Here is a 25,653-nt window from a genome sequence, read left to right as displayed (position 1 = left end):
TGAAAACAGTCATTTTTGCAGTGTTGGTACACTTTACACCACAGGAAACTATAATTGGCAACCTGCTCCAATCTGACAATTGCAACATCCTCCTCTAACTTCAGCCGTTTTCTCTCTTTTGCCAGCTCATAGTACACTTTTCCGGTGCAGCAAATGACCCTTTTGACTTTTTCTGGGTGTTTGGATGCAGGACCACCATCTGGAATTATCCTTAGGAATTTTGTCCCTGCAACATAAATTAATTAGATATAGCCAAATTCTATCCCCAAAAGCTGGACAGAATTTAAAGTCTACCAGAATTTTGTACCTGTGATCATCTCATCGAAACTGGAGCGTGCCTCGGGCAGCCTCAGTAAAGACTTTGGTGTGAAAACGATCAGCTGAAGAAGAATATGAAAATGTGGTCAGTCAAATTGTTTTTGATTTATAGTTGCATTTATGTACTTTTAAACTTTAAAACTTCAATCTAAGGGAATACAAAAAATAGTAATATAAAAACAGCTGTGAAACCAAGCAAAACAGTAAATTAAGAGCACTTTCATACAAAACAAACAATATCATCCCCAGACGCTCATAGTTTAATTTGCTCTGGAGGAGATTTTCTCATGCTCCACAAACCTTAGCATTTCTCCACAACAGGGAATCACTTTAGACATATGCAGTGGCACAGAAGCTAAAGAGTGTTGGGACATACGTCAAACTTTCACATAAAATCTAAGTTAAAGCTTAAGTTAATAAAGCCATCAAACTACCTTCACAGCAGTGACATTAAACTTAAGACTAAATTCATAATACCAATGTAGCACAAAGTACTACATCTCTCAGTGTACATTTTCTCTCAATTGTACACAGCCATTCAAAAGTTTGGGCTCAGTAAGATTTTAATGGAGCCTTATGCTCATCAAGACTGAATTTATTTGATCAAAAATACAGAAAAAAACTGTAATATTATTGCAATTTCTAATATTGGTTTCCCTTTTTAATATACTTTAAAATATATTGATTTCTGTGAAGCAGCACTGAATTTTCATCAGCCATTACTCCAGTCTTCAGTGTCACATGATCCTTCAGAAATCATTCTAATATACTGATTTATTATCAATGTTGAAACTGTTGTGCTGCTTAATATTTTTTGGAACTGTAATTCCTTTTTATTTGATTCTTTGATGAGTAAAAGTTTAAAAAAGAACAGCATTTATTAAAAATAGAAATATTTTCTAACAATATAAATCTTTACTTGAACTTTTTATCCATTTAACACATCCTTGCTGAATGAAACTATCAATTTCTTAAAAACAAAAATAGAAAGAAAAAATTTACTGACCCCAAACTTTTGAATAGTAGTGTATATTGTAACACAAAATTTCTGTTTTGAATAAACACTATTATTTTTAATTATCAAAGATTTTTACTTTTATTTTTTTACATTTTACAATTTTTTAAATTTTTTATTATTATATATATTTTTTCATCCTTCATCCTTTTTATTTATCAATGAATCCTAAAAAAGATTCACAGGACCCACAAAATATTAAGCAGCACAACTGTTTCCAACATTGATTATAAATCAGTATATAAGGATGATTTCTGAAGGATCATGTGACACTGAAGACTGGAGTAATGATGCTGAAAATTCAGCTTTGCTTCACAGGAATAAATTATATTTTAAAATATATTAAAATAGAAAACTTATTTTAAATTGCAATATTATTTCACAAAATTAATATTTCTTCTGTATTTTTGATCAAATAGATACAGCCTTGATGAACATAAGAAAAAACAGAAAATCTTACTGATCTCAAACTTTCCCAAACTCCCAAAAAAGGAAAAAGTTTTATCTTACTGGCTTTCTGAATGGTAATAAGATTTGCCTTCTAAGCACATGGAAGTAGTTGGCAGGTGTTGAACAATTGACCACGATCCAGTTACAGTCATAGAGCTGCTGGACCTCAAAGTCTCCAGTGAATTCCTTAAATGAGGTAAATAAAGCACAGCTCATTAAAAATATCATGTCAAAAAATAAAGAAATACCCATAATGTGTCAAAGTAAAAGTTTATGAAAAACTACAATTCTATCATATTTCAATAGATGTTTGATCTTTTCAAATATTTATCGATTCATATGCTATTATATAAGATTCCAAAATAGCACAAGGTTTGATTTTTAGATTTTCATGAAAGACTTCCTTTGCATTAAGAGGAGATTTATGAATTGATTTAACTTCTGACTGTTTTTGTCAATAACCTGTTTAATGATCACGTCTTGTAAATACTGATCAGGCTTGTAATTAGTACCATTCTTGTCACCCCAATGCCCTGCCACTGTAACAGATATACTGCTAGACTAAAAAGAAAAGCAGTATTAACAAGAACTATACTAAGCATCAAACAAATTGGTAATCAGTGAAGTGTGTCCATTTCAAACTATCTGTGGCCATTCAGCATGAGGCATGGCAGGAAGGGCCACTTACCGGATAGCGATCAGGGTCATCCTTGCTCATCTGCAGGAAGCGCTCAGGCCGTGCTGACGAGTGCTCCGGGCCCTGCTCATTAATGCAAACACACCAGCACTAATGAGTGTAGGTCTATCAAACGCCACACTAAGCTAAAGAATTATAGCCTCATTTATTGGCTCAGACCAAACTTGAGTCATCATTATTGATCTTAGTACAGCTATTCTGCCTTTGAGTCAAGGAAAGGACTGAAAATGATTTTACCCTGCGTTTATCTCTGCAGGAAATTAGATTCAGTGGTCAATAGGACTGTTATGATCTACATAACTGACTCTAAAAATAGCATTTGCTTTGATATGGTTTAATAGGGCAAAGGCAGAAATAACTAAGGAGTTAAATAATACATGATATTTATTCTGCTGTCTTGTATGTTTTCAATGACATAATAAGGCTAATAAGATACACCAAATCTGTTGAGGAAAAACCATTACCATTCAAGATGTAAATGTTTTTGAAAAGAAGTCTTTTATGCTTTTATTTGATCAAAAATACAGTAAAACAATAATATTGTCAAATATTATTACAATTAAAAATACAATTTTTATACTTTAATATATTTTAAGATTACATTTATTACTGTGATGGCAAGGCTGAGTCTAAGGCTGGCTGCACACTAGACAATTTTAAGGTTGATTTTAAGCCCGATTTGCATCCCCGAATGATCGGGGGGTGTGGCCCGAATCGAGGCTTGTCGCAAATGATAGTTTTGTCCAAAAAATCCTCTAATGTGTCATTACGATTATTTATCTGCTCCCGATCGAGACGGAGCATCCCCGAATTCAAATTGGGCTTCCTCTGAAGTGATACCAGCGAGCAAGCGTCACTTACCGGATGTTGCGTGCTTCTAAAGCTGAAATTTGGCAGCCACAAACATGCCATGAAAGCAGAGAACATCACCCATAATCTTTTCTATACTTAGTTTGATCTCGCGAGTCTCTGTGAAATCGTAACGTTATGGTCGAATCGTCTAGTGTGTGCATTCAGAGGATTATAAGGCTAAAAATCGGTTGAACTGTCTTCATGTCTGTGGTCTCCCACGGTTTTAAAATAGTTTAAGATTTGAAAATCGTCTAGTGTGCGGCCAGCCTTAGCTTAGTCTTTCAGAAATTATTCTATTATGATGATTTGGTGCTCAATTATTATTGGTGTGCAGTGGTGCATATTTTTATTTATTGCTAATTTTCTGCTTAAACATGTTTTATTGTTGTGGAAACCATGATATACTATTATTCAAATGTTTGATGTAAAAGACAAAGAAAAAATAAATAAATTCATACTTTTATGGAATTATTCATTATTGATAAAAAATGACAGAAAAGACATTTAAAATGTTAAAAAAATATTTATATTTCAAATAAATAAAATCTATTCATCAAATAACCCTAAAAAAACATTATTACCGTTTCGGCATTTCCTCTAAAATATTAAGTGTTAAAAAAATGTTTTCAACATTGATAATAAGAAGAACTATTTTCAATAACTAAGAACCAATAATAATTGAGCACCAAATCAGCATATTAGAATGATGATCTGAAGTATCATGTGACATTGAAGACTGGAGTAATGATGCTGAACATTCAGCTTTGCCACCACACGAATAAACTATATTTTAAAATAAATTAAATTAGAAATAGTTATTTTAAATTATAATAATATTTCACAATGATTTTACTGTATTTTGGATCAAATAAATGCAGCCTTGTTGAGCATAAGAGAAGAGCAAAAGAAGAAGACTTCTTTCAAAAACATTGAAACAATCATAATTAGGCCAAACGTTTGACTAGTAGTGTATATGTAAAATGCCATCAGCAGACTCACCATTCCCTCCATCCCATGAGGCAACAGTAAAACGATGCCATTGTGGCGGACCCACTTGGCCTGGCCTGCAGAGATGAACTGGTCTATGATGCACTGGGCTGTGTTTTGGAAGTCACCAAACTGAGCCTCCCAGCACACCAGGGCATTAGGACTAGCCATGGCAAAACCCAGCTCAAACCCTAAGATAAGATAAAAATATTGCTGTATACAAGCTTCTTAGTATGGATTTTGCAAATAGATATGCTGCCGAATATTGGGAGCAGTTTGTTCTGTACAGGCTGGTCATTTCTGGAGGTAATTTTACAGATAACAAAAACAAGGAATATCTAGGATTTGTTTTTTGTTTTTTTGTGCACACTGATTGATAACCAGATGCAAACTGAGCACAGGTGGTTCTTACCCAAAACCCCATATTCAGACAGGGAGCTGTTGCACACTGTGTAGAGAGCCTGGTTTGGCCACAGGTGGTTCATTGGAATGCAGAAGCGCTTATCAACTTCTTGATCATGCAAGACGTGGTGACGGTGACTGCAAAAACATCACACACACACATTTATAATAATAAGAAATGTTTCTTGAACACAAATTCAACATATAATGATTTCTGAAGGAACATGTGACACTGAAGACTGGAGTAATGAATACCAATTCTTACCAATCTCAAACATGTGAACGTGTCTCTGTATGTGTAATCTGTGTATGTGTGTATATCATAAAATAAAATAATATAACACCTTAAGGATTTTTTGAGGAATCTTTTCTTAAGCTATAATGTCAGAGGCACTCTAACTCTTTCTGTCCTATCAGAGAGATCAAGGGCGGCAGTGGATTTCAGACAGGAGATGTGATGAGTTTTGCTGGCTTACTCTGATGTGATGTTCAAACCAGCCATCAGACCCAGTGCGATTAGACAATCTTTAAACTCCTTTAAATATCACAGTAATGATGTCCTGCGCTGGCCACCCCGACTTACAATGAGTACATAGACATTACATAACATTTAAATACAGTATTAACCCACGTATATTTCCCAACAACTGACAAATACCGGCTCCTCTAATAAATAATGTTGTGAAAAGGAGAATGTAACCACAAGGAATGTGTTCAGGCTAATTGGGGTCTGTCTGCCATGCTCATTTAATCACAAATGTAAATCAAAAGAGGCTCTTTAAGCTAAAGTGTCCTGTCTCTGTGGGTTAGATCTGGAAACAAAGTGAATCTGGGGAGTAAACAGTTTCCACGGTGCATCAGCTGTGTGTTGGATTCATCAATCAAGGGACCAGAGCACGGTACTCAGTGCATTCCCAAACACAGTAGACTGAATCAATTACTCATAGCCATTAACTCCCTGAGTAACAAGCAGAATCAGCAGACTGGAGCACACCAATATGTTCACTCCCAGAGCCTTTGCATGCGAAGAAAAGATAGTACCGCATATATGCATCGGCAGACAATTTACTTTGATAAAAAGGCTCATATCACACAGAAGCTACATTGCTGACGTCTTTTCACTTGGCACTATTCTAAGCAAAGCATAAAACTGTCCAATAGCCCATTGAAAGGAAACTCTAGAGTCAAAAACTGTAAAGCGAATCAGTAAATAATGCCATTTGTGGTGTGATAAATTCAGCTGCGTTGATGTTGAGTGTGAACTATTTCAAACAAACCTGACTGCTGAAATACCTTGCTCCTGACAGTAACAAATAGACGTGGGAGTATGTGTCTGTACTGCTGTGGGGGAAATAAAACGGGTTTCGTTCAGAAGCAATACCGTGACGGCACCATGTGTGTATCTCTCAGAGGACTCTGTGTGCGTGTGACAAGCTGACGTCATTTGTCAATGTGTTGACATTTTAGTTTTAATGGAGCCATAAGGTAGAAAATATTATTTTTAGTTACAGAAATCTAGTCACTTTAGGAATGGAAAGTGGCCCAACTCGTGAAATTACACAGTTTAGAAAATATATGATGATAACTGATAAAAAAACAACAAAAAAAAGTGCTTTAGGCTAATCGAGACTTGTTATAGCACTTGCATGTTGTTGCTCTTTTGTTGGTTTTTATTGCTTCTATTGTCCTTTTTGTAAGTCGCTTTGGATAAAAGCGTCTGCTAAATGACTAAATGTAAACGTACATGTAACTGATGGTCTTCCATGACTGCATGCGCTGAACTTCCACTTTTTGCTTCGTTCATACATCATAAAACAGAAAAAGGGAGCAGCTACAATACTTTTCATGAAATGGATTGACTGTCTTACCTAAATGTTCCTCTTTCCACATCTTGTCCACTGAGTCTCACGTGAATACCATCCTTCAGCAAAGAGCCGAAGGCCACATACTCTGCCAGGGCCCAGTCCACCGTGCGCTTCGTAACCATATCTGCTCTGCCTCGAAGGATACGTGACAAGCCTGAAATAACACAGATACAGAACATATAGAAAATCACAAACTTGTATCTTTTTTTGTGTGATACTATGAAAATAAATGCAATTTACTAGAAACCTAAAGTTAGTCAACTTTGATGTTGGCTTGACAATGCCCTGTTTGATAGATAAACTAGATAGTAGAGGTTTTCATTGTAAGTCTATGGGATTTTTGTCTGTCCAACAGGAAAAGTGTAGGAGAAAACATACAAGAAGAGTCAGAGCAGACATGCATCTGTGTCGAGCTCGGTGGATGCAGCTTTAAAGTTTTAGGATGAGTTACATTTAAAAAAAAATGTATCAGAAGAAAAAGTAAAATGTCTAAAAAAAGTTTAAAAGCTTTGTCAAGCCAACATAAATAACCTTGCACCTGTTTTATTTACACACACACACACACACACACACACACACACACACACACACACAAAAACAATAAAAAAAATGTATGTTAATTTATAATAAGCATTAAAACAATTACTTTTTCATTGGTCATTTTTATTTGTATACATTTTTCTTTTTTGGCTTAATGAAAAAAAAACAGTATTTTCACAAAAACAGTATTTCTTGTGGAATGCCAATAAAATCTAAAAGGATTTTTTTTTACTTGCAAATGTCCAATAACCTTACCAATACCAATACAAATACAAATACCTACCGACTGTATCAGACTAAAAATCATCTGAAAGATCAATTTTAGAATGTATCAAAGCATAGCTACGCTTGATTTTTTAAACATCATCTTTTGTGTCGTCGTCAATTTTGAAAATCTAAGTTCTAAAATATGTTATAATGTCTATACCATATGTGTTTATATGCCTTCTACAGTTCATGTTTATGAGAATCAAACCCATCAGGGTAGCCTGGTTTTTCACACACAATATCTCATTGGAATAAAGCACTGGCCTGTGTCAGAGAAATACGTTTGCCGGTGGGTTGATTTGATGCTTTGAGGTAGTTGTGCTTAGAGGCAGGCAATAAGTTTAGCTGGAGGGCTATGGAGGTTAGGGTGATTTAGCAGAATTTAAGGAAACCAGATTGGAGTCGGCTCTTTAAGTGCAATGGTCCCATAGTGCAACTCCATCAATCCACTATAGTTCCCCTATAGTTCCCCTGTGTCCGCTGCTCAGTGAAAGAAAATTATGACACGTGTGGAGCAATGAGACATTCCTATATCAGAAGTCTGAGGATCATCTGTCTGGGTTTCTTGATGTTCCACACCATTACCACCATCATCCTGCAATGCTTTGATGTCAGTTTCCAGTGTTTTGTCCCTAGTGGTTAAAGCTTAACAATACATAAAATATAATCTAGTTGATGAACTGACGGCTGGGAACAGCCTCTGGGACTCCACAGCAATAATTATAATGCTAGTTCAAGCAAAAGTGAAAATTCTGTCAACATTTACTCACTTACTTACTGTCTTTTTAAACCTTATCATCCATGGAATGCACTTTCGCTCTTTTCAATAGTCAATAGTAATCAATTTTAAGCAAAAATTTAAAGGACAATTTTTGAATGATAACTGTCATATGGCATCTGAAGATTTTAAAATAGCAAAATATAACCAAAATATTGTATGGACTAGTTTTATGATACTTTTATTTGTAATTTAAAAGGCCCCTTGTACCAATGATACAATGGTGATAGTTCAGGGATTAAAGGGTTAGTTTGCCTGTTTTTTACTCGCCCTCAAAGCATCCTAGGTGTATATGACTTTCTTCTTTCAGAAAAATCCAATCGGAGTTATATTAAAAATTGTCCTGGCCCCTCCAAGCCTTACAATGGGGTAAGCGGGTGCTTTTTGTCAACAGTCCAGAAGACATGAAATAAAGTGCGCGCATCCGTAATAAAACATGCCTATACTTAAGCTAGGGTTGAATAAAGGCCTCCTGTAGCGAATCCATGCATTTTTGTAAGATAAATATCCATATTTCAAACGTAATAAACACTTTTCTCTCACTTCCGGTATCTGTCATATGCAGAAGCCCAACATCCCAACAAACACAGAACGTTCCCATATGGTTCCCATTTGGTTATTTTTTTGGGAACCAAATAAGAACGTTATAGAAACGTTCTCTGTAGGTTACCTTTAGATTTTATTTTATAACCTTGAGAGAACATTCCCTGCAGGTTATTTTTAGTTGTCATAACTATGTAAACTAATTAAAACTTTGCAGATGTTTCTGATTACTCTAATGCTGAAATGTTTATTTTTTAATCATAAACAAACTATTTTTGCAGAATTTCATGTCTGAAATAAGCTTATAATAAAGTGTAGACATAAAAGTAGTCAAATCGCATTATAATGATAATATAATTCAAATTGTATAGCTGAAATTAAGCCGAGGTTAAGCATAGTCTGAAAAGCATACCATAAACACTGGGTTTGTTTGTATGTTTCTTCACAGCGCGCCTCTGATCTGCACGCGCGTCCAGCACGCGCTTTTCTCCTGTGTTCCATATAAAGCCGCGCACTCTCATAATTTAAAAAAATAACGGTCATTTTGTTTTACTGACTGACTAACACTCATTTGTTGATCTCTTTATTGAATAATATTGTGATTTTAGAGAGATTTGAGTAATTGAAGAGAATATGATATTAACCGAGAAGTAAACAGAAGGTTCCCGGAACGTTCCCCTAACCTAAAGGGGACGTTTTATTTACGTAAAAAAACTTTCCTGGCTACCCAAAATGGAACCAAAAATTGTTAGCTGGGATGATCTCATCATAATTCGTATGTATTTTACATAGAATGTGGTTCTATAAAACATACATTTACTTACGTTTTTAAAGGCATTAAAATACTCAATACTGACGTATTTTCAGCATTTAAATGTACAAAACTGACGTATTGACATCTAAAAATGAATCCTTATAAATATTGAAATCGCGGCATTCAATTTATTATAAGCCTTCAGTGTGAAGCCGACCATCTCCTCCAGCCTTCAGCGTGTAGCCGATCATCTCCTCCAGCCATCCTTCAGCGTGAAGCCGACCATCTCCTCCAGCCATCCTTCAGTGTGAAGCCGACCATCTCTTCCAGCCTTTAGTGTGAAGCCGGCTATCTCCTCCAGCCATTCTTCAGTGTGAAGCCGACCATCTCCTCCAGCCATCCTTCAGTGTGAAGCTGACCATCTCCTCCAGCCTTCAGTGTGAAGCCGACCATCTCCTCCAGCCTTCAGCGTGTAGCCGACCATCTCCTCCAGCCTTCAGCGTGAAGCCGACCATCTCCTCCAGCCTTCAGCGTGTAGCCGACCATCTCCTCCAGCCTTCAGCGTGTAGCCGACCATCTCCTCCAGCCTTCAGCGTGAAGCCGACCATCTCCTCCAGCCTTCAGCGTGTAGCCGACCATCTCCTCCAGCCTTCAGCGTGTAGCCGACCATCTCCTCCAGCCTTCAGCGTGAAGCTGACCATCTCCTCCAGCCTTCAGCGTGTAGCCGACCATCTCCTCCAGCCTTCAGCATGTAGCCGACCATCTCCTCCAGCCTTCAGTGTGAAGCCGACCATCTCCTCCAGCCTTCAGCGTGTAGCCGACCATCTCCTCCAGCCTTCAGTGTGAAGCCGGCCATCTCCTCCAGCCATCCTTCAGTGTGAAGCCGACCATCTCCTCCAGCCTTCAGTGTGAAGCCGGCCATCTCCTCCAGCCATCCTTCAGTGTGAAGCTGGCCGTCTCCTCCAGCCATCCTTCAGTGTGAAGCCGGCCGTCTCCTCCAGCCTTCAGCGTGAAGCCGACCATCTCCTCAAGCCTTCAGCGTGAAGCCGACCATCTCCTCCAGCCATCCTTCAGTGTGAAGCCGACCATCTCCTCCAGCCATCCTTCAGTGTGAAGCCGGCCGTCTCCTCCAGCCATCCTTCAGTGTGAAGCCGGCCATCTCCTCCAGCCTTCAGCGTGTAGCCGACCATCTCCTCCAGCCTTCAGTGTGAAGCCGGCCATCTCCTCCAGCCATCCTTCAGTGTGAAGCCGACCATCTCCTCCAGCCTTCAGTGTGAAGCCGGCCATCTCCTCCAGCCATCCTTCAGTGTGAAGCTGGCCGTCTCCTCCAGCCATCCTTCAGTGTGAAGCCGGCCGTCTCCTCCAGCCTTCAGCATGAAGCCGACCATCTCCTCAAGCCTTCAGCGTGAAGCCGACCATCTCCTCCAGCCTTCAGCGTGTAGCCGGCCATCTCCTCCAGCCTTCAGCGTGAAGCCGACCATCTCCTCCAGCCTTCAACATGTAGCCGACCATCTCCTCCAGCCTTCAGCTTGAAGCCGACCATCTCACACCTAGCCTAAGTATATGAAATGAAAATGTAGTCAGTACTTTTTAAAATTGTAAGAAATAAAAATGAGAAACATTAGAAATGTATTTTAGTGAAGTATTTAATTTAAATTACACTTGAGTTAAGTACAACCCCCAAAAACAATATTTAATTTCAGTAACATTAGTGAAATAAAATAACTCTTTACACCTCTGCATAAAATGATTGCAAGACATGTCATGTCATGTCATGGAACACGTAGGACGCCGGCTTTGCGTGGTTAGTGAACAAACGCCGGTTACGAATTAGAAGCACAAAACGAGGATTTGTAAAGAAAAATGTTGGAGGATTTCGATATAAGCCAAGAGGAGACTGGTTTTCCTTTGCTCAAGTAAGGAACTTTATTTCCTTTGCTCCTGCGTATCTTAGAGGCGCGCGACCATGATGCCTACGTTTGAAATATGGATATTTATCTTACAAAAACGTATGGATTCACCCCCGGAGCAATGTGAGGCACGTTTTATTACGAATGCACTTTATTTCACGTCTTCTGGACTATTGACAAAAAGTGCCCACTTACCCCATTGTAAGGCTTGGAGGGGCTAGGACAATTTGTAATATAACTCCTATTGGATTCGTCTGAAAGAAGAAAGTCATTATACACCTAGGATGCTTGAGGGTGAGTAAAACACAGGCTAATTTTCATTTTTGGGTGAACTAACCCTTTAAGCTTTTCCAGTTTCTGAACCTACAACCTTTCAGTTACCAGCCTAGATTTCTACCCACTGGGCTACAACACCCCAAGTTTAGGAAATCATATTTGTATAATTTAGGATAGAAATTGTGGCTTCAACACTCCCACAAACAAACATCTGTATTAAATGCTAAAATATTTGAAACTCACCACTGTGAATTGCAAAATCCTTCAGAGGGACTGAACTGGCTACCTCACCAATGTGCCTGAGCACCTCTTCGCTTAGCCCAGTGGAAGGACAGCTCATGCTCTTTGGCTCTCCATCTGGTTTGAAGAAGTCTTAAACACAAAACAGAGCACATATCACCACCAAAAGGGTCTAAATCAGTGGTGCTCAACCAGTAGGCCTTAGCAAACTTTAAAAGGAGTCTAAAGAAGACTTAAACAAAACAAGCATTGAAATCAATTTTCACAGTCTTGAAAACCTGTATATGCACGGTAGTGTGATCTCTAGACCTGGAAATGTCATACTGTATAAATTAATCTTAAAATGCAATGGGCATTTATAAAGAATATCATTTTTATTTTTTATTTTTTTTTATTTTAAAATATTAAAATATGTTACTGATACGAAATTGGTTATATATTTGGTTACACATTATTTTAAGGTGTTCCTGTTACAGTGTAATTATACATTTAAGTATTGAATAATATTAATTAACTACATACTATATGGTTAGGATTAGGGTTTGGCTTAGGGTTACTTTCATGCAATTATGCATAATTTATTGTTATCATAACAGTAAGTGCATGTAATATATGTAACAAGGGCATCTTAAAATAAAATGTTAACAAAGATTTTTATAAATCCTTATACTTGGGGCCCTATTTTAACGATCTAAACGCATGGTCTAAAGCGCACTGTGCAAGTGCACTCAGGGCGTGTCCGAATCCACTTTTGCTTGTTTAACGACGGGAAAACGGTCGGCGAGCCTGGGCGCAAAGTCTAAACGGGTTGTCCCTATTCTCTAAATGAGTAATGAGTGTTTTTTGGGCGTAACGTGCAATAAACCATTTAGAATCTCATCTTCCATATCCTTTAAGAGCGAGTTGCGCTCGCGCCATGGCGTATTCGCTATTTAAACGGCGGAATTTTAAGGCGCACTTAACGCGTCTCCAGAGAGCAAACGGATCTGCGCATGCTTGAGCAAATAGGTAGGCAAATTCTGATACACGCAATGACTATCCATTATGACATGTATGACATTTTTATATTTATGTAGCCTACACAATAGTATTCTTTTACACTGTAATCCTTTAATTTTTAATATTTGGCATGTTTGTGTGCTGCTGCGCGTACATGTGTGTAATAAGAAAAGTGAACGCGCGTTGTGGACCAGCCTAGAGGGGCATTTTCTACTAACGCGCTCTTTAAAGAACAAAAAATAAATAATAATATTGCGCCACTGACTTAGACTTTAGACCAGGTTTGAGTTGGTCTATGGCGCAGTCTATTTTCAGGACGGAAAAATGAGAACTGCGTCGGGCTGAAAACTAGCAAAAACACTTGCGCTGGGTGTATGATAGGGCCCTTGATCTTGCTCCAATAAATGACAAATGACACAAAAAATTATTATTATTTTATTTAGAATTTACAGAAACTAGTGCCCATAGATTAAAATCTGATTAAAAGTAAACCGTTTTAAAAACAAAACCAGGACTAGGGAACCTTCAAATATTGTTGCAGACAAGAGCAAAATAAGAACAAAACTTTAATTGAATCGAGCTGAATAACGGCAAAACTATTTTCTGAAATTGGTTCATAATTCAAGATTTTTGCAACAGAAACTATTATGAAGTTAATAAAGTAATTGGGCTCCTGAACAAAAAAGTAAGCTGAAAAAGTGATGTACGCAAGAATTAAAGATCAGTATGTTTAGGTAAATAAAAAATAAAAACAATTTAAAATGATTAAAAGCTGGCCAGTCAATGACCTACACTGTTACTGAAATAACGACCCTACTGTCTTTAGCAGAGTTGCTAAATGCGGAATTGAACTTTTTTGTAACGAATGAACACAATTATTGAACTGAATCGAACTAACACTGACTGGTGCTGAATAATGACACTATTGTCTCACAACAGCTATAGCTAATTTTTGAAGTTTGCATCTATGATTCTGTTGTTTTCCTGTTCAATAATATGAAGCTGCTTTGAAACAACCTCTACTGTATAAAAAAATGCTATATAAAATTGAAGGTGCCATGATTAAGGTGACAATGGTAGGATTTGGAGTCAAAAAGGTCGAGAAACCCTGATCTTATATTTTCACTGAAACACCTAGCCTCTATAAAGTCTTCAATATGTACCTGGCCACGGAGAGTCAAGCCAGTGGCGAATGTGTAGGATCTTCTCGTCTTTAGAGCTGGTATACGCCTCCTCACAGATCTTGTCATATTTAGCAACCTCCTCCTGAAAACAATTCACAGTATAGCGCTAGCCCGCCATCCACTATATTCATCAAAAAAAAAAACAGACACATGACACATTTGTGACAAATTATTAATTAATGATTCATGGCACCTATGTGCTACGGCGTAGAGAAAACAGCAAGATTCCAGTCACAATTTATTCTCTAAGTGAAATCCCCTGAGCTATGTCAGCGAGTGAAGAGTGACAGGGATGCAGTTGTAAATAAAACGAGCTGTCGCCGGGCGAGACAAGGTGTCAGCTATCCACACTGGAGGGATGGTTTGGTCTGGCGATTGTGGTTTCTACGGTGACACAAATCTGAGGGTGGTTGGGAAGGGAGGGGTGGCTAGCTCTGAGCCCAGGGAACGAGAGCCCGGGTCAGCGGGTGAAGTATGAAACGTGTCATCACCAAAGCGAAAAGACATTGGCTGAGCATCTGAACACAGCCTCCATCAATTGCCAGAAAACAATACACAAACTGCACAGGAAACCCATCACTCCCTAATAGGCCAGGAAAACAACAGCTGTGGAAAAGATGCTTTAGTTTAGTTAAAAAGGTCAATTCGGATGACCTGTGGGAGGAACAACAGCAGGTGGACATTTTCACTTTACATAATGACACAGTAATGAGATTTCCATAGAGTGAGACACAAACCTCAAACTCTTGCAGTGTTACAACTCCCTCAGAGATGAGCTTGTCGGCATACTTCTTGAGCACATGTTCCTGTTTGCGGATCTGCTTGTACATGAGGGGTTGAGTGAACATGGGCTCATCCATCTCATTATGTCCAAACCGCCGGTAACAAACCTATAAAATACATCAACATCGTCGGTATGTGTGTTTTAATACGCAAATTCAGTATCATTAATCAACCAATTGTATATCAATCTATTGTATAAAAAAGCACTACTGCCACTGTTTACCTAAGATTTAATGTCTATTCTGTTTTTACACATTTCTGTTTTTTTTTTTCAACATATTCAACAATTACAAATGAAAATTGAATTAATATATTTTAGGCCTTGTTTCATTCCCAAGTAAGTTTTCAAATACATTTCCTCAGTGTTCAAAATGAGTCACTTGGCTGTGCCCCTCAGGATCACGTGATCGCAAACCTAAATTACTTTCTTGAAGTGATCAACACATAAAACAAGGCTACTGTACTTGAGGGCGTTCAGGAATAGCTCTATCTAACCATATCTATTCAGGTCTATCCTAACCAGAAAGATTAAAAAATATATTTAACTAGAAGAGAATATCGGCATCCACATCACAACAATATCGTTGGAAACTAGAATCACAACACAAACACAAATTTATACAAAGATATTTTTGATGAAATCTGAGAGCTTTCTGACCCTGCATACACAGCGAGGGAACTACCACGTTCAAGGCCCAGAAAGGTATTAAAAACATCGTTAAAATAGTCCATGTGACATCAGTGGTTCAATTTTATAAAGCTACGAGAATACTTTTTGTGTGCAAAGAAAACAAAAATAATGGCTTTATTCAACAATTTCTTCTCTTCCGTGTCAGTATTTGGTGAGCATTCATGAGAATACGACAACGCATGCGTGTGCATTCCTCTGCTTATAAACAAGGCGCAGCATATCTGGATTTGTAGTAATCTTAGCTCAAGGGGGAATATTATTAATTAACCATAACTCTTTATAATTAATTATAATATTTGGATAAGAACTGCAGGCCGTAATCCATAGATGAAGATGCAGAGACTGCTGGGAGCGGGGAGAGCGAAATGTCTGAGCGAGGGCCTTTCCATGATGGTGAATTCCAGGGTTGAGTGAAGATGAACTCCAGTGATATTAAATTCCAGTGGTCAGGAGCCATCTACCCAGGCTGGGGAGACCACACACGGCTCTATGTTGGGGCCTGCCGGGCATGCCCGCACCGGTTCAGGCGCTCCATGAGTCCAACCACACAGGCAGCAATCGGAAGATTTTGCAGAAGAGAAAAGCGGATCTGTGCGTGAGACCTTGAAAGTCAGGGAAGTGTCACACCTTTCAGGATGGGCTTGACCAATGAGAAAGGCTGAATTTCCAAGCGGGAAGCTGGAAATATTGGGGGGGTTTATGACCCTTTGTCTGAGAGCATGGTTCGAAAGGCTCTGGCAGTCTATACTTTGATTAAATTACACACACACCTGGCATTCTATGAGAAGGTGGTGCACACCAAAGTGTGCGTCATCAAATGAGCATTAATTTGATAGGAGACACGATATAGGTGGGGTTACATTAAGTAGTACTTCACTCATAAAGCATGCATAAAACAAAATACAATGCAAGAGACACTATACAAGATAAAATCATACACACAATGTCCTGGGATGCATGTTTATCTGTAGAAAGGTTTGTCTATGCGTGACAAGGAGGAAATGTTTGTATGGGCATTGCGTGGGTTTCAGAAGGGTCCATTCTTACTGCACGTCACATCTCACATACTTTTGAGCAGGCACATGCAGAAGGGGGGGCTTTGGGGGCTCAAGCCCCTGCCCTTTTTCAAAATTATTCAAAAGTGCCCCTCTCAGACAAATAGCAATGATATTGTAGTCAATAAAACAAAATGCATTTGAATTATAATTAACATGACAATGTGTACAAAATGGTAACTAATCGCTCAAAAGTCGGAAAATTCATATTTGTCATATTCATATCTGAGGCGTTGCTATGGGTTGCGTGCGTTATTATGATATTCCACATCTGTTCGGAAACCATAGGCTCTCGAGCAATATAGCCTATGGTTCTTCCAGTGAGTGGGTCGACGGAAGGAAAAAAATAAACCAAACAACATTTTTAAACTCTTTTTTCATAAATAATAAAAGCTAGTGTGTCGATTTAATTAAAAATCCATATATTGTATATTTTAGAATAGGCTATTACATAATTCATCAATGCCCGTTTGTCGTATAATACATCTGGCACAAGAAGTTCAAATTTCATTGGACAATATGTGAAGTGGAGCGGTCATTTCCCGTTCTTATTCATAAATCGGTTGAAAATGACATGGGACCGACGAGCCTTTGTGGAGCGATCTGGATCTGCGGTTTGTCTCATTTTATAAATCAAATTACATCGCTGAGAAAATGTATGCTAAAATGACTACAAAAGCACGGCACAAAACCGTGCAGCGCCAAAAGTCGCAATAATGGTAATCAGTATTCAATTCACTTACATTTATGTATGATACACCATTTACTATTTCATGAAACTCATAATGAAGCCCAAGTGTCACCTACAGGCCTATTGTTTGAAGTGTAGGCTGGCGAAATGGTGACGTGAAAAGACTTTATCATGTTACCATTTTTGATAATTATGCAGCATTATGAAAGTGTCTTATGCTCATCAAGCCTGCATTTATTTGATCAAAAATACATAAAAAACTGTAATATTGTGAAACATTATTACAATAATAATAAAAAAATGTTTATCTATTTTAATATACTTTAAAATATCATTTATCTCTGTGATGTAAAGCTGAACTTTCAGCATCATTACTCCAGTCTTCAGTGCATGATCCTTCAGAAATCATCCTAATATGCTGATTTAATATAAATATTGGAAACAGCTGTGCTGGTTTATTTTTTGGAACACGTGATACTTTTTTTGGGGGTTCATTGATAAATAAAAAAATTTAAAGAACAACATTTATTCAAAATAGAGATGTTTTCTAACAGTATCAATCTTTACCATCACAGTTTCTATCGATTTAGCAAATCTTTGCTGAATGAAAACTAATTTCTTTCAAAAAAAATAAAAATACTGACCTCAAGCTTTTCAATGTATATTGTTACAAAAGTTATATTTTTAATAAATGCTGTTCTTTTTTTTGTTTTTTTAAACTTTTTATTAATCAAAGAATCATGAAACAAAAGTATCACAGGCTTCCAACATCGATAATAAATCAGAATTGCATGAAATGTATTTTAAAGTATATTAAATATTCAATCAAATAAATGCAGGCTTGATTACCATATGTGCAAAAATAGTAATTTAGTAACATTGCCCCTATTTTACATTTGAGCCCCTGTCCCTGAGGAACTCTCTGCACGTCCCTGCTTTTGAGCAATAAAACAGTCTTATCAGATGGTTGCCCTGGTAACTGAGCCCTTTAGGGTGCTCTTTCGGGGGGAAGACCCTCACAGATTGTTTGTTGAATGAGTGGGTTTGCTGGATTATTCATTAAATATAATGAATAAATGTGTGTTTGATTGGTCCAAATGCTACCGGCTCATGCATCAGCAGCACAACATGCAAGTGTCATGGTACTCTTGTGAATACATATCGAAGACTGACAAGGAGGAGAAGAAATTGCTGAATAAAGTCTTTTGTTTTTGTTTTCTTTGTACACAAAATGTATTCTCGAAGCTTCATGAAATTAAGATTGAACCACTGATGTCACATGAACTATTTTCATGATGTACTTACTATCTTTCTGGACCTTGAATGTGGTAGTTCCGTTGGTGCCTATGCAGCTTCAGAAAGGTCTCGGATTTCATCAAAAATATCTTAATTTGGGTTTTCCAAAGGTGAACGAAGGTTTTACGGGTTTGGAACGACATGAGAAGCTAGAAGCTAACGTAATTAATGACTGAAATGTCTTTTTTGGGTGAACTATCCCTTTAAGGGTGTGAACAGGCCTTTAGTAGTGAGGACACTTCAGTGAGCTTTTCTGCATGGTTACATTATTATAATAGGTGGCAATAAGTGAATCATTAATGCAAATTTGTTCAACAACTCATTCACTGATTCATTCTGTAATGTTTCTGAGTCTTTGATTCATTCACTCAACCAATTAATTCAGAACCACTGATTCATTCACACACGAAACATCACTACTGTATATTGCTCAGGGATGCACAACCAATGATCATGCGTTAGCTTTGTTTTGTAACAATTTACTTGCCAAAGTAAAAATAAACTAAGTCACTGGCCATATTATCGAAAATGTAAGTGACCATTGAAGTCACAAAAACAGAGGCAATGTTAAAAGTTTTCAAATTGTGTTTAAAAATGTTTTAGGTTTTAAATATCTGTCCATAGATCCTCTGCAGTACCTTCACAGACCATTGTTTGACATCCCTAAGTGTAAGAGAAAAGATTGTGTTTCTTGAACCAGGATAATAGATCTTTAGTTGTGTAATCGAGCAGTCCTTTCCAGTAATAAGATTTATCGTAACATTCAGTGATATTTTCAGTGATATGTAGGATGTGTCTTCACAGTATTTACCAGGTCTATCACCACATCCTTGTTGAAAGTGTTTCTCCATTCTGCAGCAACCTTACAAACATACATCACAGCCTCTGGATCATCAGCGTTGACATGGAATATGGGTGCGTTGACTACACGAGCCACATCTGTTGGGTAGGGAGAGGAACGTGCCATTCGGGGATCTGTGGTGAATCCAATCTGGCAACATCAGATAACACTCATCAATCTACAACATACTAAAAGGTCAAAGGTTAAGGTTTCGCCAGGTTTTAAGTAAGTCGATTCTAATAGGAAGATCTGATGTTTGATGTTAACCTGATTATTGACCACAACATGGATGGTGCCATGAGTGGTATATGAAGGCAGTTCACTGAGATGGAATGTTTCATAGACGACTCCTTGACCTGCAAAAGCAGCGTCACCATGCATGAGAATAGACATAACCTGCAAAGAAAAGAATTGATGGCTTAAAAATGATGTTATTTGTTTATGTTCATCCAACATTCCAAACAAATGAGCCATTGTACAGCAGAATATGTCGTTATATTTTACGGTGGCTCATCTTAAAAGATAATCTGAAGATAAATGTAGTACCCTCCTTCCTTCAGTGTCTCCTCTGTAAAACTGCTCTGCCTTGGTCTTGCCCTGAACGACAGGATCTACCGCCTCTAGGTGAGAGGGGTTTGCCATCAGAGACAATGTGATATTCTTATCTGTTTCCCTGTTTATCCGTTCATGGTACATCCCTAAGTGATATTTCACATCTCCTGAACCCTGAAGAAAATTAAAGTGTGAAATGTACATCAGAAATGCAATAAGAGAATGAGAATGAAAATCATCTTTCATCAGGTGAAATTGTATTACCTCATCTGCAGCCTCAAGTTTGGATTCGAACTGACAGAATATCTGATCCAGATCTTTGCGAACGACATTGGCCAGGACGTTCAGTCGGCCTCTGTGTGAATCAGACATCGTGTTATTATTGCTAGGGTGGATTCATAAGAGCAGAGTGAGATTGAATGGAGCTGGTTTTAGAGGTACCTGTGAGGCATTCCCATAATTACACTCTCTATACCAGTTTCACTGGACTTGTCAATGATCATCTTCAGGGCAGGGATGAGAACCTCACAGCCTTCCAAACCAAAGCGTTTCTCTGAAGACCATTTGCGAGCAAGAAAATCCTCAAACCTAGAACAATGAATCAAGTTCATCATAAAAATGCTTTCATTGTCAGCTTTACTTTACTAAATTAAAAAGAAGAAATAAATTAAAGTTTGATCTCAATATAAAATAGGTTTAAGCATGGAAAAATAATTATCTAATACGAAGACAAGAAAATAACACAATTTTAAAGATATGCACCGTGTTGAGCGAACCAGCCTGGCCAGCAAAGTCCTCTTCTCTCTGTCAGAAAACGTCATGATTCCTGGAGTTTCAAACTTTTGTCGGATCCACTGGCACTGCTCCATATTGTTGATGAACATGAATTCCACTCCAGTATGACCACAGTATGATGTCTGGAACATTCCAAGCAAATTCTGTTTACTCTTTCATTCATTATTGCATTCATTTTAGAAGGATAATTAAACATCAACATAATATAAGCAATGAGCTTGTCATATTTGCCCAAATTACATCCTTTCAGAATAGCTAGTCAATGTCATATCTGAATCAATCCAAGCACAAAACCAACTAATGAGGAATGAGGAAAGAGTGTTTCTACTCAAATACTGGATGATATCAGAGTAATCCAGCATCTACCCACCTCAAGTCTGTGTATGATTTCTCTCAGTGGGAGTGTGCTTTCGTTTCCCCCAATAAATGTGGTTAGTGGCAACTGAAATGATTTACCCAGATCAGATTCTTCCAAACCGTAGGACTCTAAAGATTAAAGGAGAAGCATATTGAGCAAAAAAGCAACATAAAGATACTGCAATGATCCTTTTTAAACCAAATATTATGCTTTACAGTGAGGTAAAGATGTACTGATTATGGTTCCAACAAGTCACTCAAACACAGTTTCCTTTACAGCCATAAACCTTATTCTATTTAATATTAAAAATACACACACAGTATATAAAATAATACCATTATTCATTTACATATCAAAAACTTTTTTTCTGTATTATACATCGCAGTAACGGTTTCCGGTTTGTTTTTGAAACAGCCATAACTGAAGAATGACTCGCAGTCTCAAAAATGGATATGAATGATTTATTGAGTGAATCTGATTCAAACAGATGCCTTAAAAAGACTGTTTTGTGAATCTTTTTTTGACTGACTCTCTAAAAAGAACCATTTCATAAAAGTCATTTATTCACAAATCAGACATCACAGCTTGTGCTGTGTTTGACAATTCTTGCAGGAAACACTGCCACAAGCTAAAGTGTCCTTTTTACCATCACAGACAATTGGCCTATTGGTATTGACCTATCGGCCCTTGGTTATTGCTGCTCCCTCGGACAAACAAAGTTGCTCACTGTCTTACAATGACAGCTGTTAGTGTGAAAACCTCTTTACAAGACGTTCTTGAACAATTTTGGACACAGAAGGACCACCATTCAAGTGGGAATTAAATATGCCATTGAGGGCTATATAAAAGATTTTAAAAGAAATATGGTGGGTAACTCGTTTAATTAGGAAGCGAGGGTTTACAGATCACAATGCAAGCGGGAGAAGCCTCTTGTTACAGTCGTCATGATCGCAGATGACAACATACTGGATCAACACTGTTCATGTATCATAGGGTACGATTAAATTAATTTAAATGTAACCATTTTAATTTGGAGAGGCACTGAAATGCAGACCTTTGTTTATGTGTTTTTGACCTACACTGTACCTACATGAGAACAGTCCGCCATTTAGGTTTGTACGTTACTTCAACGTTAGCTAGTTTTGGCCAGAGATACCTTGCTGAAGCACAAGATGACATTAATGTCATAAACACCATCAAACCGAGGAAAATTTTGGATCTTCCAATGTTTCTCTATGGTGCTAACACCTAAAGATGTCCGAGTTCTGGTCCCCGTGCAACTGATACTCAACTGCCATTGGCTCAAATGCGTTTGAAGGGAGGGGCTTACCGATAGGTCAATTGACAGACTGGAAGTCATTCATTTACAATGGAGAGTGGTATGGGAGCTGGCGGAATTCAGATCACGTTCGTATGTGTATTTTTTGGATGTGATTTGAGCTCCGGATACACTGAAATATTTGAACTTATGTGTATTTAAAACTAAAAGATTAGTGATTAAAACAAAGCGAATCATTGTTTTCAGACAAACTGGAAATTATTTGTTTTGTGTGGATATAGTCATACTTTTATTATTCATTAATTTCACCATGGTGAATAAGCAGAGGGTAATGGCTGCTACACAACCAATTTTAAAAAGAAGATATCCAAAGAAATCGCATAAGGACAGACACAACATTTTCTAGATTTGAAATTAATGTAGCACATTTTTATATTTTGACACATTTTCAACCATTTAGTCACAGCCTAGAGCCCTGATATGTAAATCCTAAGTAACATCATTACCAATTTCATGGTTAGTTACACCCCTAAACGGCGAAAGAAAACCAGGCAATCATAGTAGGTTGTAAATGCTTCCTGTAGATAACACCGGGGTCTATCAGTAAGACTGTGTCTCCTCAAGAGAGGAGCACACACAAGAGGAGACAGGTGCAAATGTAATTAAAGCCACAGTACGGATAAAGAGGAAAGATACATCATATCGAAATTAAGAGCCTCTGGTCCACTACAAGCCCTCATTAGCTACACAGAGGCTATCGGAACAGCTCTGACAAAACCTGACCTGACCGACACAATGAGAGTGTGTACTGAGGTAAAAAGAGGCATGTTTTGAGAGGTATTCTCACCAGCTATTACTCTCTCTTTTTCGATCTGTTGTGAGAGCATGTCCTACATCCTTCTACTCTGGCGACACTAAAGGCAATAGGACCCGACAGGAGCAAAGGGGAAGATTTATGGGCCTTTATCTCAGATAACATTAACCTGTGCTTGCCATTGAGTCTGGGGCATAGCTCTCCTTTCCAGCCCCTGTCGCTGTCTGAGACTGGGGAATCTGTAATGGCCGAATGAGGAATTGTTTGCTGACCACTTACACGGCTACAGCGCCTAAAAGCGGACACGTACGCACTCTCTCTCCCCCTTTCAATTAATGGAGCACTATGAGTCACCAAATAACCAAAACGCAAGCAGCAGTGTTACTAAACTTCATTACAATAATCTTGATCCTTATATAATATGAAGTGCTATCAGCTCTGATTATGAGATTGGGAAAGCAACTTCCAATGGTCTTCGGAAGCCCTGAGCTAAAATGAAAAGACTGATCTAAAAGATTAAACAGAGGAACATCTTAGAAATAGCACGGCATTGGGTTTTATGTGCACAGAATCCATATATTCGATACATTCAGCATATTTAATGGTTAATATTTTGCATTTTAATGATATGGGGGTAACAATTTGTTATTTGATGAATGGTCTAATAACTGGAAGTCCTCACTTTGCAATGAAAGTGTTTTTTTTCAATCGGCTCAAACAATCTAATTTTCCTTTCATAATTAAAAAGGAGATGTATGCAGCGGATGGGTGCAGCTTTGTTGCTACAGTGACGTATAAACACAGTGGCTGGGGTTGGCAAGGTCAGCCACCAATTACATTAGACACAGCTCCAGTAGCTTGCGCTGCCTTGTGTAATGCAAGACAGAAATGTAGCGCTAACGCTAGACAAAATAAAACACTAAGATAAAGATTTAAAATGAAAATTAAAAGACAAATATTGTTGTATATTTTTGGAAGCCTGAAATCTGTGGGTCAATGATATAAGAGTGTCCACAATAAAGGAAATAATAATAATAATCAATTTTAAACATATTCTTAGAAATATATTGTTTGTATTCATGTTGGTTTCATATGATTTTGAAAAAAATAATTCAAAATTTAATTTAATGACTTATTTAAAACATAAAATGTAATATCAAGAGTCACATTATGACATCATTTTACATCCTGAACTAACCTTTCCTTGTCATAAAAAGATAAAAGTATATGGCATTTTAAGAAACTGAATGATCTTGACACACAGTCATGTGTATGCAAATTTAGATTTTTTTTTATATCTATAAACAACAGAGCAGTTTTATAACATTTTGCAAAACATTCAGATTTTTTTTTATATGAAAAATGTTTTTCTAAGAATTAATAATAAAAGATTATGTTAATGTTTTTCATAAAGTTTGCTTTACAACAATTTCATTCCTTTAATTTTTTTTTCTTTGTTACATTATCTGGACAGGTCTTCAGTTTATTAAATACACTGTAATACAGAAATGCTTATCATAGAAGATGACAATGTCAATATATGTATGATTTATATTCCTAATGACTAGACAAAATATGGCATTGTCATGTCATTAATGTATTTAGTAGTAAGGAGTTCCTATTCAAAGAGAAGTGTATTACTCAGCAGCTGCAGTATTGAATGGTGCTGAGGGGGAAGCTAACAAAGAATAATAACAAAAACACTCTTATGGATGAGCCGCAAGCAAGGAACTAAGTCAGCATTTACTGGATGTTTTCATAACAAAGATCTTTCTTAAAGTAGGACACTGAAAGGAAGTGAGTGTTTATCATAATCATGTTAAATATGCTAAATAAATATCTCACCAAGCTTGTCAATTGACATGATTAAATCTGAGGGAACGAAGGAATCCAGATCGGCAGTGAGGATGCCAAGAGGGTCCAGCCTGGCCACATGGTGACCACGTACCTAAAGTGAGAAAAAAAGCATATGATTGAATGTGACTTGCCATCTCCATAACCACAGAAAAACAAGAACCAGAATAAAGACTGAGCCAGGAAGTGCATTCCCTCAACTAGGGGATATCTGACCCACACAAATATGAACCAGCGTGACACATGACTAACAAATCTCACAAGGATTCAAAATAAATTGAACATACAACCCCAACAGGCTGGCAACAGGAGATGGAAAGAAAATGCAGGCGTTGCCAAAAGACAAAATTTAATAAATCCCTATGATACTTCATCTAATTAATTAGAGGAAGCAGGGAAAATGTTACAACCTGTTTTGATTCAAGCAATCTCTTTGATATTTTAATTTTCAAAAGGGAAAAAAGCTAATCACGTGATTTGCATAACTACACAGAGACACTATAAAATGTACAGATGTACAAGCCTGTCTTTGATTTGTTGCAGTCCAGTGCCAATGTTGGAGAATAT

The 25,653-nt window shown here is 37.5% G+C and overlaps 1 protein-coding gene across 2 annotated transcripts in view; it reads right to left on the bottom strand.

The window, feature by feature from the left end:
* The window catches only part of LOC306882784 (2-oxoglutarate dehydrogenase-like, mitochondrial), a gene marked incomplete at its 5' end in the record, with an annotated part of 29,522 nt that overhangs the window by 1,866 nt on the left and 2,003 nt on the right, over positions 1–25,653 (bottom strand). The window contains 18 exons of one of the 2 annotated variants that reach the window (XM_079437669.1): positions 63–226; positions 308–380; positions 1,844–1,969; positions 2,472–2,543; positions 4,332–4,510; positions 4,732–4,859; positions 6,590–6,740; positions 11,898–12,026; positions 14,057–14,159; positions 14,815–14,967; positions 19,405–19,584; positions 19,702–19,830; positions 19,981–20,160; positions 20,251–20,341; positions 20,428–20,574; positions 20,749–20,903; positions 21,152–21,267; positions 25,078–25,180. In XM_079437669.1, coding sequence (XP_079293795.1) covers positions 63–226; positions 308–380; positions 1,844–1,969; positions 2,472–2,543; positions 4,332–4,510; positions 4,732–4,859; positions 6,590–6,740; positions 11,898–12,026; positions 14,057–14,159; positions 14,815–14,967; positions 19,405–19,584; positions 19,702–19,830; positions 19,981–20,160; positions 20,251–20,341; positions 20,428–20,574; positions 20,749–20,903; positions 21,152–21,267; positions 25,078–25,180 — 2,379 coding nt within the window. The remainder of the gene's footprint in view (positions 1–62; positions 227–307; positions 381–1,843; positions 1,970–2,471; positions 2,544–4,331; positions 4,511–4,731; positions 4,860–6,589; positions 6,741–11,897; positions 12,027–14,056; positions 14,160–14,814; positions 14,968–19,404; positions 19,585–19,701; positions 19,831–19,980; positions 20,161–20,250; positions 20,342–20,427; positions 20,575–20,748; positions 20,904–21,151; positions 21,268–25,077; positions 25,181–25,653) is intronic. The other variant, XM_079437670.1, reaches the window with a different exon arrangement.

This window comes from Barbus barbus (genome assembly GCF_936440315.1).
Source record: "Barbus barbus genome assembly, chromosome: 16".
Taxonomy (NCBI): domain Eukaryota; kingdom Metazoa; phylum Chordata; class Actinopteri; order Cypriniformes; family Cyprinidae; genus Barbus; species Barbus barbus.
Note: the sequence above shows the minus strand (reverse complement) of the source record. Positions and strands in the feature narration are given on the sequence as shown.